Raw genomic sequence first — 12,196 nt, 5'->3', positions numbered from 1 at the left:
GGTTGAACTCCACTCAGTTCTATTACAGGTTTCCCCTGCCCTTTCTTTAAAGATGTTCAAAGTTGGGAGCTCAGAAAACTACCCTTCATGAGAACCTATGCCTCTGCAGAGTTGGTCTAAGGACTGGCCCAATCAGGAGGTTTGAGAATGGAGGGGGGAGGTCGTGGGGGTGTTTCAAGGGCGCCCGCGCGTCTACCTTCCTTACTGGGTCTGTTGTCGCACAGTCTGGGAGGTCGCGCACCTGCCGGGTGATCTCAGGCAGGCAGGCAGCTGAAGAGACCCCCTCCAGGGTTTTGGGTCCTTCCTGGGTGTGTGTTGCGCAGTCTGGTAGGTCGCGCACCCGCCGGGTGATCTCAGGCAGGCCGGCAGCTGAAGAGACCCCCTCCGGGGTCTTTGGGTCCTTGCTGGGTGTGTGTCGCGCAGTCCGGGAGGTCCAGGGGCCACTTCTAATAAGTGGCCATTAAAAATTAAAGCTGGGTGTAGTGCATGCCTGTAATTCCAGCTATTTGAAGAGGCTGAGGCAGGAATATCACAAGTTGGAGGCCGACCCAGGCAATTTAGCAAGACTGTCTCTTAGTAATCAGAAGGGGTGGAGTGAGCACCCCTATGTTCAGTCCCCTGTAGTACCAAAATATGACTTGGACTGGAGCTGTGGTCAAGTGGTAGAGAACTTGTCCACACTTATACCTCTCTGGTCATTTATTCCGGTTTCAGGTGTTCAGGGCCTTGGTTTTGGCCTCCTCCTATTTGCATTCCTCCATTCCTGCAGATAGCACTCTGTGCCTGTGCTCACCTCTGAGGTTTGTCTTGTGTGTGCACACAGGGGAAGTGAAGAGCATTTCCTTTGTATCCCCGTGTATCACCTGTTGTGAGCATGGGAGCAAAGTGGGCCTGGGTGCTTCTGGTGATTCAGGTGTGGTCTTGGATGGGCCAGCAGGCAGTTTGGATGTGTGTGTGTGTCAGACCAGCAGAGTGGGGTTTCTGATCCAAGTATGGGACAGATCCTTCTCTTGACCCCAAAGATAATAATAAAAGGACCCTTGCAGAGGCCTTTGGTGATGTTTATCTGTGGAAATCCTTCTTTGCATACTATTAGCCTGGGAGCGCAAGCCCCCAGTGTGAAGATCATGCATGTGTGGCAGCTGCTGCACATTCCTGTGATAGCTTCCAGAGTATCTCAGTGCCTGGCTCAGAAACTGGCAGATCCTGTGTTTTTTGTTCTTTTTTTCATTGAACTTGGGTTTATAAAGCAGGATGCTTTTTGGGTATTTTTAGTTTTCCAAATGGAAAAGAAACTTGAGCTCTTGTAACCTAATCTTTGTTTTAGTAATTTATAAGTATTAATAGTTAATATATACATAGTGACTACTGGTAGAATGTGCTGTTACCATATGCAGGGCCCCAGGTCCATCCCCAGCACCGAAACCACAACAAAACACCCCCAAACCCTCGAAAGGGGAAAGTTTGTATCAGCAGAAATTGTGCTAAAATAGTAAAGTATCTCCATTATAGAATCAGCAGTGAGGTTTTCTAAAACACCGTTGCATTTTATCTTTATAATATGAATTGTTAAGCCAAAATTGTTTGAACACCTGCTAAATTTCTGAAGAGGAGTAATGCACTAGCTGTGGCATCACATGGGAAGTTCAGAAAGGGCTACATGCAGAAATGGAATACTTTCTGACTGGGACACTGGATGTGAGCAACTGAGATGGGGAGGCCACCCACGCTTATTTTAGTTTGACCTAGGGAGTTGTAGGCTGTGCCAAGAGAGGATCCTGTGGCCCCCATTGAGGGGTTGCATTGACTCCTAAGGAAGTTTGCGTTTGTTGGTGTCAAAGTTGAGGGCTGTTTTGGGAACATTGCAGGGAACCAGGGATTTGCAAAAGCCTGTGCCTAGCTGCCTTCCATGTGCTTCCTTCCCTCCTGGTAACCCCATGTCATGAAGGGAAGCTCTGTTCCTCTGTCTCATTCTCAGATGGTTTCCCTGGTTTTAGTGTATTACGCTGTTAGTATTGCATTTGTCAAATTTATAGTGAGGTTCTTAAGTGCTTGTTCAGTTGTAGGAAATGTGTAGTAGTTTTGTACCTTAGATATGGTTATGGTCATCTAAAACCTCCCCCAAGGGCTTGCTGTGTTGCCTTGGTTGCCAGCTAGTGAGCTCTGGGGAAGTAAATCTCACAGGTGGTGGTACCTGGTGAGGCCGGGTTAAAGGCAGGATTTGGCTTGTATCCCTGGTAGGGGCTGTACCTGGGCCCAGCCCCTTCTCCTCTGTCTCTCCTGCTCTTTGGCTGCATAGAGGTGAGCACCTTCCCCCTTCTCCCCCTCTGTTCTGAGTCTTTCAACCCAGCCTCAGGCCTGAAGTAGTGGAGCCATAGACTGAAGCCTCTGAGACTGGGAGCCAAAACCTCTCCTTGAGGATTTGAGGTAGTTTTTCACAGGTGTTACTTGTGCTGATCTATCTAAGTGCATTTAGATTTTTAATATAGTTGGCTTTACCTTTTTCAGTTATTTGCAAAGTGAGTTGAAGGAAAGGGAGCCTGAGAAGCTCAGCAGTATGTACACTGCACCAGGCGAGCAGTTCCCAGATCCTTCTCATGTGGCCGTTGATGTCCTCTGGTAGTCCTGGTCTAGATGCCCTCCTGGGGGCAGGCTGCCAAGAGTTAGAAGGCGGCTGTTCACTGGAGCCAAAGTGTCATTGGAGACAGACATGGGGTGTGCTGTCTGCAGGGCACACAGGCTTTTTCTGGAGGAAGAGTGCCCTTCAGTCTGTGTGCAGCTGTGACCCCATGGACCTGCTGTTTAGGGAAGCAGGGAAATTTGGAACCCTTTTATTGGTTTTGCAGTTGAGGTGAGGGGGAACTGTGTTTGATTCTGGGAAGTGAGGCTGGCGTCAGGGAAGTCAACACACAATGTGTTCTCACATCACAGTCAGGTCACCCTCCACAGCAGTGTGGTGGGCTATAATGTGCGTGAACAACATTTACTTGTTACTTGGATTGTTTTCCTGTTTTGAGACAGGATCTTTTTTGTAGTATAGGTGGACTTGAACTCGTTGTGGAGTCCTTGGGTTCACATCCTCCTGAGTGCTGAATTACAGATTTGCGCCACCATGTCTGAGTCATTTACTTGCCAGAGTCAGATCTCATAAGTTGGTTGAGGTATATTTTTGTGTCCTCTCTGCAGAGCTGGTCTGTCTTTCAGCAGTGTCCTTGTATACTGATGTCTCCTTTGATCCCCAGGCTCTCTGCAGCTCCTCTTCCTCTCACTGCTATATATTAGTGGCAGGAGTGCTGCCGACACACTCCTTTCCCTTTTTCGCTTGTCCATCCTGCAGGGCTGTGGTTAGAAGGTGGCTTCTCTTTCAATTGTGGTTACCTTTTGTGGGTACCAAGTGTGGGCTCAGTGCTAATGCAGTGGGACGATGGTACTGCCTGGCTCCTGAAGCTGGTCGGTGCCCTCCTGCCTCCCAGGGTTGGGATGAATGGCACTGCTATGAAGGGCAGTGTGTGAAGGTCACCTGAGAGCTTGAATTGGACTTGTGTCTTTGTATTTTTTTTTCATCATTATGTTGTGTTGTGTTGTTTTGTTTCTTCAGTACTGGGGAACAAACTCAGGACTTTGTGCTTGCCAGGCAGGTGAGACGTCACTAAGTTAAATCCTTGTCCTTTGTGTGGTTTTGAGCCCTTCCTGACCACATGGGGACAGGCAAGTCCTTGGGGTTACAGGTTTGGGTCTCACTTGGCTAGCATCTGGCCTAGCCAGCCTGTGGGTCATGGGGAGCAGTGGTATTAGGGACCCCACAGATGGAGGGCCTGAGGATAAAGCCCAGAGATGCTGCATGCCTGGGAGGCTTCAAGGTGAAAGTTAAAGCTGGATGATTGGGAGAAACTGGTGTCCATAGCTGTCTGGGGTTCTGCCGCCCAGTGATGGCTTTGGTATGGAACCTCACTCTTGGTTCCACACGTATCCTCTGCATTGTGTTGTTTCTCTAGCATCCTCAGCACCAGCTTCTTCCCTGCGGGGAGAGGGGAGTGATGGAGGCAGGCTCAGGAGCTCACAGGCCTGGTTAGGTATCTGCCCTGGTTGAGCCAGCTCTGGGCATCCCTGGGACTTCTGGAGACCATAATACTGAAACCAGCAGTGGGTTTACACGAACACAGGGTGAATTTCTGGGTGTGCATCTCTGTGCACCCTCCTCAGTAGCTCAGTAGTTGGGGTGCTGGCATTTTGACACCTTCAGGCAGTTTATAGTGGGAGGAGGAGGCTCACTGGGTGCCTCCTTCCTGGAAGGAAGGAGAATGTAGGAAAGAAATGATTCATCCATTCAGTACTGGGGATTGAACCTGGGGAGCTATACCACTGAGCTGTATCCCCAGGCCCCCCAGTATATATTATATATTGTAAATATATAAATAAATTAATTAATTTATACTTAGGACCTTGTGCTTGTGAAGCAGGCATGGCACCACTGAGCTAAATTGCTGGCCCTCTAAAAATTTATTTTGAGACAGGGTCTCATTAAGTTGCCCAGGGTAGTGTTAATGCATTCAGGCTGGCTTGATCCACTGGTGGTATTACATTTGTGTGTGTCCTATCAGGGGACAGTCATGCATGTACCACTGGTGGTTCAGGGCTGTCTGGCAGCGAGACATACTAATTACAGCCCTGTCGTGAATGTGCCTCACTAGTAGGGGGATTGTAGGCATGTGCTGCTGTGCCCAGCACTGTCCTACCCCCATTTCCTTTCCCAGTCGCTTTTCAGACACAGGTTTTGAGGACCTCATGGCATCAAGGCTTTGGTCCTCACTGGTTTGGTGCTCTGTTCTTGGGGCAGGACATGGTCTGGCAGGGTTGGGGCACAGAAGCCCACCAAACCACTTGGGGTATGGGCTGTGGGGAAGCACAATCATGGAGACTTCAGGCAGAGTGGCCCTTGTGCTAAGCACTCCTCTCCTACCTGGCCCTTCCTGCTGCAGGGGCCAGGAAAGGAAGAGCTGCACTTGGAAGCAGGGGCGCTGGAGCAGGGGCAGCCACTCTTTGAGAGAGGGTGGGTAGGGTGCAGAGGCTTCATTGTGGGGCTACAGGCTCTGAGGTGGCTGTCCATCCTGGGCCCCTCTGAGGGTACACTGGTCTCCTGGGTTCTGAGTAGTGGCCAGCAGGAGTCCCTGATACCCCTGCACATGAGGGTGGCACATGCAGTGGTGACAGTAACATTCAAAACTGAATGTATCTGTTCTTGGTGTGTTTTGGGATAGTTTCTAGACAAGCTGTGAACATGCAACTCTTAGCATGTAGCACACAGATCTGAAAGTGGGAGTTTCTGTAACCCAGCCTATGTAGAGTTGGTAGGTGACGCCTGAGGACCCTAGTGGGCGAGCCCATCACCCAGAGACAGATTTCTTTTCACAGTTGACAAGCGACATTCTTAAATGCAAGAAACTCAGGCATTTTAACTTGCACTCTAGGCCCCTAGCAACCAGTGACTGGGTCTGTAGGGATGAACACTTGGAGTGGGGCTGCTGCGGTCACACCTGCTGCCTCACTGCAGCTGCAGATGCAGACAGGTGTGCAGGTGATTGGAGAGCATGCCCTGAACCACATGGTGGAGACCCCATTCCTGCCTGTGCTCGTGCTTGGAGGAGGATGGGAAGGCTTGGTGCTGGGCTTGCCAGGGATCGAGCTGGCAGCTGTGGAGGTAAGTGAGGGGAGGCCAGGATATAGCAGGGAACGTGGGGTGCCATGTACCTGAAGCCGTGGTTTTTTCTCACATCACACTTGAAAAGTATGCTTTCTAAATGTCACATTAGACGTGGGGGAGGTTCTGTCCAGTAGCTTGGCAGGCCTGACCTCAGAAGGTCTGGAGTAAGTGCCTGGCTTCTTGCTCTTATAGACCCAAATTGCATGCTCACTCTCTCCTGCATGTCCTGGTGACCGCTGGCCATGTGGTGCCACCAGGCAGGTGGAGAAACATCCCAGAGCCCCATGAGACCTAGGACGCAGCTAGGTGAGCAGGTGTGGTTCTTCTCCCTGACCTTCCATTGTCAACACCTGATGTGGCGGTGACTTATGTGCCTGCTGTCCTGGGGGCTCCAAGAATTGGAAACAGATTTATAGGCTGGGGAGCTTGTTGCTGGCTGTGCCCTTCACAGACTTCTCTAGGGTGGTGCCAGCCCCTGATCCCTCCACTCCTCTGAGCCTGGCCTGTTTCAAGCCCATTCTGGCTGTCACTGCCTTGCAGTGGTGAGACTTCCAGGTACTGGGGTGGTTTTCCTCTTAGATCTGCAGCCATGGGGTCTCAGGTCATGGACACATCCACATGCCTGCCTGTTTTCAGGGGGAGCCCCTAGAATCCAGATCTATGCAGTCGGCCAGCCTTTGGGTGCTGGGTTCAGTGGTTCCAAAGCATTGGAGGTGGGGCTTGATGGGGACGATGAGGTGTGAGACTGCTGCCCAGTGGACACTTGGGCAGCCTAGCACCGAGCCATGGGTCTTGGCCCAGGTGGTTGGTTACCGAGGTCTTGGCTGGAGGGTAAGGTCAGCAGAGCTCTCCAGGGCCAGTGACTTGAGGGGAGCCAGTTGGGAACTCCATGGTTCTAGGTCCTTACAAGTGGGGTGCAGACAAGAACAGCTGCATGCATTTCTTTCCTGTTTTTCAATGAGTAACAGTCATTCTTGGTTGGGATAGTAGGGATGAAGAAAAGGCCAGCGTACAGGATGGCTGTGTGCCACAGTTTACCCTACAAGGAAAAGTGGCTCTTTCATACCTCTTGGCTTCGGGCTCTTGGTGATGTGTCTGGAGGGTGCTGGATGACTGCTGCTCATTAGGAGGAGGTAGATAGAGGGGAGTGCAGGGTACAGAGGGACAGGCATCCTGCCACCTTCGGCTCACACCTGGGGATTAGTTCTGGAGTCAGACGCGCTACCGTTGCGCCACGAGGTCCTTCTGGGGATTAGTTCTGTATCTGTGACTGCCTTCATACCATCTTGGCAGTTGAGTTGAAACCCTTCTGTAATCATCACCTTTGTATTTCACTTCTAGTACCCATCCAGTGTGCAAAACTTGTATTTGTCTTTCCAAAGACTGAAAAGAGCAGCCATGGAGCAGTAAGGAATCAGTGTGTTGGGAGCATGTGTTGTGTGCTGGGTGTAGGCCTAGCCCAGCTGGGAGTCTTCCCAGTGACGGGGGTCTGGGCTCACAGGACCACTCCCCACAGCCCACCGGTTTCCTCCTGGGTACCCAGGATAGGGTCTGCTGCCCTCTGGGGCGTGCCAGGTAGCAGATTTGGCTTGATGAATCATATTGAGGGTGGGTAGCTGGCCGGCTTCTGTGAGCCTGGTCGTGCCCTTGGAAGTTATGGATGTGCCCTGAAGGTTGGGCATGGGCACACTTACTAAATTTAGCAGGCTGAATGGGCTTGGTTTTCTTGGGGCTGTTTTCTTTCCATGCTGAAGATGAAGCCCAGGCCCTGGCATTGTCTTGGGAGGAGCAGATATGGACCCCTTCTCCGGATTCTTTCTCCAGAGCCAGCCACCTGGACAGTGCTCACGGGTCTCTCCATGATGTCCTTTCAGGTGTGGCCGACGAGGATGCCCTCGCTGAGGAGCGCATGCGGAGAGGCCAGCACTCCTTGCCGGCCCAGCCTTCCAGCTCCCGCCCGCTGAAGCCACCCCGCCCCACCCCTGTGGCTAGGTCCGTGCCCCACTACGTGCTGGAGGACGACGAGGAGCAGGACAGGCCTCGGGTCCCTGGCATCTGGGATGTCCCCATGAGTTCAGCAGGTGTGCAGAGTGGACCTGGTGTGGAGCGTCCCTCACGCGATCCTCCCCCACAGCGAGGACAGAAATCAAGCCTGTGCTGCTGCGTCCTTACCTGAGTGGGTGGGGCAGGGACAGGCGCCAGGCCATTGAGTGGAGATGTAGGTGGAGTGGTGCCTAAGCCTATGCTCCCCTCTGAGCTCCTCCACGCAAAGCTTGCCACAATTAAAGTGGGGTCCCTGTGTTTGGTGACGTGCACAAGTGTGTTGTCTGAGTATCACCTCAGCGCTCCTTACCGTCACATGAGCTGGGGGTTGAGATCCCTCACTAGATCCCATGTAGCACAGCCATGTCTGCCTCTATCTACATCAGCTTCACTTTGGAAGCAGAGCAGGGCCCAGGCAGCCAGGTCCCCAGCAGAGCTTACACTGCTGTACCCAGTGACAGCTGGAGTGCAGGCCCTGCTGTGCCTTTTCCCTCTTGTCTCTGAGTAAGCTCCCTGGGATATGGTGGATGTTTGTGGTGTGCCAAGGTTGCTGTGGTCCGTGGGGTGTGTGCAGCCAGCCAGGTGACTGTGGAGGCTGCTGGTGCTGTGTGGGGCGGTGCATATGTGGTCATGAGGCGCTCTGAGCTCGGGACCAAGGCTCACCCTTGCTCTCCTAGAGCTGTCTCTTTAAGGACCAGTTCCTTAAGTCACTTTTGGGTTTCTTCAGCTGGAGCAGAGCATCCCTGGAATTGAGAGCAGTATGAGGGTGACGGAGCCTACCCTTAGGCACGTGTCACCAGAGCTGGGGGGTGCTGGGCTGCTCTGCAGTGTCATCCAGGAAGTCTCTGCTCTGCACAGTACACTCACAGAGCTCTCCCAGGACACGGTCTACTTGTCCTGAGTAGTCTGAGGGTTTGGGAAGGGTCATGTGACAAAGTGCAGACGAGACTGGTGTGTAGATTCCAATTCCTCCTGAACAAAGGACTATGAACTGTTGGAAAGGTACTGTGTCATTTCCTATGTCCCTAGACAAAGGAGTCCAGATGGGCCGGGCCTAGAGCATCCCTGCCCTCCACTGTGACCAGCAGCTGTGCGTTCCCAAGGCCTTGTGGCCACTGCAGAGGAATCTGGGGAGAGGAGTTTGTAGCAAGGACTGCAGAGCCATTCTTCCCTTCACAGATCGCGTTGCTTTGCCATTTTGTGATTGTGGCAAGGTCACGAACTGGCAGATTCCCTCTTCTGGGGCAGACATGGCAGCCTGTATTCTTGTGCAACCTGGTGCTTTCCCTGCTGCTAATTGGGCCTGTGCTGTGAGGGCTTGGAAGAGTACCCTGGTAGGGATCCCTGCTTGAACCTGCCGAGAGGGGAGAAAGCTGCTTCTAGGGAGCATCTGGGAAACTGCTGCATAGTATAGCACTGGGACTAAAACTAAGTTAGCCACCAGAGTTACTACTTCCCTTTGAGGAATAAAACCACCTCCGTGGGCTTCTCTACCAGAGGGATTATCTGCAGCTTGCCCACGGCCTGTGCAGACCTAGGCTCCCTGGGCCTGAGGAACAGGTAGTCCTGGGTCACCTCTCTCTTACAGATTCTCCTGGCTCCAAAACCCCTATGTTTAAGAAGGCTTAGGTGACTCTGGGCCAGGCCTGGTATGGTTCCCGAAAGTCCTGCAGTACCTTTCTGCCAAATTTGGAAATCTTGGCTAATTTCTTAAAAAGATGCATATGGTCAGGCATGATGTCCCTTGGAAGTATTAGAAGGAGGGAACAACACTCCCCTCAACTCGCCCCTACCCCCATTTTGTGGCTCAGCCATGGGCCATGCTGAGCCACCTGGCAGAGCCACTGAGGGGTAGCTGAGTCCTCTCATTCAGAATGTGTTTCCTGAATTAAATGCCGTGGACAACACTATTGCATGTGTGGGGTCTTCCCCTAGCAACAGGGGTGTCAGGTGACCCCAGAGTTAGGGAGTGGAGTTGGCACTCTTAGGTAGGGGTGGGAGATCTGGTGGTTGGTGGCTGTGTCCTGCAAGTAACCAGTGTGGCTTCATGTGGCACTGACCTGGGTGCTGGGGATGGACCCCGAGGCCTTCTGCATGCTGAACACTTGCTTTTGCCACTCCCTGAGCTGTGTTCCCAGCCTGTCTTGTCTTCTTGGCTGTGCTGTGACTTTGTGCTGCTGACCTCTAAAACCTGATGTGCACTTTGGAGAGGGCTGAGGTGTTTAGGTGGAACCAGCAGTTCACAAAACAGAAACTTAGAAGAAGATTTTGCAGTGTTTTGCGTTTGTGAGTCCTACACAGTATAGGCCTATCCAGAACATAAGACCTTTACAAAGGGAAATTTAAAGTATTCAACATTGTAAAGATTATGAGTGAAAGAACGAATGGGTCCTTCAACTTCTGTGTGTTTGGAAAGAGCTGCTTGCTCTGAGTGCCAGGACTGTGTCCTGGCTGCAGCTGGAGGTTGTGTGCTGGCTTTCTCTTACCTCCTGTTGCCTGGTGTCTGCCTCCTAAGGAGACTAACTGTGCATTCACACGTGTGTCCTTGCTGCACATTGAGTGACCACTGGTGTGAAGACCTTTATGCCTCCAGAGGTGGCCCAGATTCAGCCCCGAACCCCTCCCCATACACTCTGGTGTGGGCTGGGTATAAGGCAGCTGTTGCAGAGCTGAAAGCAGAACACTTTGTCCAGAGAGTGAGCATCTCCTTGGCTTTGGCTGGACGAGTTGTCATGCTGTTGTTGGCTTTAAGCACAGCACAGGGGGAGTGAGAGGCACTCTCTCATGGGTGGCCACTGAGCCATGAGAATGACCCACCATAGCAGGGTGCTCTGGCAGAGGGATCTGCAGAGTGCAGGGAGCCCAGAGGCAGGGTGGGGTTTGAACAGATTGGTGACAAAGAACAAACAGGTAGGTGCGGAGGCTGAGGATAGTTGAAGGCTCTATCTTGATGGTGCTGGCCTCTTGGTTTGGCTGCGAGGTGCACACCTCTCTCCCTGTGTGCTTGTGATGTTCTCTGAGCAATGACGAAGGTTCGGCCTGCCGATTCTACTTAGGCTGGATGTACACCAAGAAAAGCTGTGTTTATTGCTTTCATTTTAATGTGGGGAGGTACTGGTGACCGCCCGCATCTCATGGCAGTGTTTCACAAGCCGTGTTTCCTTAGGGTTCAAAGAAGGTGGCAAGAGGAAGAAGCAGAAGCAGAGAGAGGAGTCGAAGAAGAAGAAGTCGACCAAAGGGAACCACTAGGCTGGACTTACCTGGCAGACGCACAGCCCCGCTCGCGTGTAGCTGTGTACATGCTAGGTAGCAGCCGTCTTTCAGTGCTGTCCAGGGCCACCTCATTTAGCAGGATTATGGTCGTGTGGTCATGGATCGTAGGATCAGGGGCCTCGAGACAGGTGACACCATGGGTGGCATGGTACACAATTTGGGATACAGCTCTACTTGCTGACTCCGCTTTTCCCCAGCACTAAATCCATCAACGCTTTCCTCTAGAGAGTAGTCTGTCAATTACTTTCCAGCTTCTGCACCCCCATGCTCCTACTGAGGTTTTTGTAGCTGTGAAGCACAATAAGGTACAGACAGGCAATGGGCACATGTTGCAGAGAGGTTCCCCGTGACGTCTTGGTGTTTGAAATTAGAAGGAATTCATTGCAGCATAACTTAAGATATTGTGACTAAACTCAGCACAGTGGCTGTTAGTCTGTTGTTCAGAGCGGTCTGGCCACACAAAGGCCACCATGAGTCACTTGAGCTGTAATAATCATTCCTTATATTTATTGTCCTAGTTCCAGTTTTCTCTAGGAGTCCAAAGTCAGCTCCAAATATTGGTTAGTGTTTACTAAATCTCCCAGCCCCCCGCCCCCCTTTTAAAGAAAGGTTCTGCTCAGCAAAAGCATTTCTGGCTTTTGTAGATCAGGGTCATTTCATCATGCTGGAGAAAGAGGCTGATTAACTCAGTCATGGACACACACACAACATAAATCAGCTATTGCCCTACAAGCTTGAACTAAACATTTCAGTTTGCAAACAGACATTGGCTCCCTAAAAGTTCCCTTTATTCTATCAAGCTTCTGTCCAGCTTCCCATGACCAGTTCACTTGCATGATGTATTGCTTCTTAGCCTTTGTTTTTATTGAGCACCAGGTAGACCTCTGGTGTACCTGACTTCCTGCCTGCATGTTCCTCCTGGGGGTGCTGTTCACACTATTTTCCTGTGCCCTCTTGGAAGCAGGGGACAGTAAAAAGAGTTGATGTGGTTCTAAAATGCTGCAGTCCAACTTTGCATTACTGAAACCAGGAAAACTTGGTGTAATCCATGCAGCAGTGTCACAGCTTGGAAGCTACAGACAGGCGTCATCTGTGATTTCAAATGATGGTCACATGAATTTGCTGTTTATTTGGCTCTGGTGGGAGGTGGTGGGGGTGGCTGGGTGGAGAATGGATTAG

General features: G+C 51.6%; 1 protein-coding gene across 1 annotated transcript in view; it reads left to right on the top strand.

Moving 5' to 3' along the window:
• The window catches only part of Dnajb6 (DnaJ heat shock protein family (Hsp40) member B6), a 66,554-nt gene extending 54,929 nt beyond the window's left edge, over positions 1-11,625 (top strand). The window contains exons 9-10 of the mRNA XM_010641613.3: positions 7,576-7,782; positions 10,911-11,625. Of these exons, the coding sequence (XP_010639915.1) occupies positions 7,576-7,782; positions 10,911-10,993 (290 nt within the window). The 3' untranslated portion in view covers positions 10,994-11,625. The remainder of the gene's footprint in view (positions 1-7,575; positions 7,783-10,910) is intronic.
• Positions 11,626-12,196: the final 571 nt, after the last annotated feature.

The sequence above is a fragment of the Fukomys damarensis genome, unplaced genomic scaffold (genome assembly GCF_012274545.1).
Source record: "Fukomys damarensis isolate Sample0158 unplaced genomic scaffold, DMR_v1.0_HiC HiC_scaffold_16, whole genome shotgun sequence".
NCBI lineage: Eukaryota > Metazoa > Chordata > Mammalia > Rodentia > Bathyergidae > Fukomys > Fukomys damarensis.
This window is presented reverse-complemented; position numbering and strand designations above follow the sequence as displayed.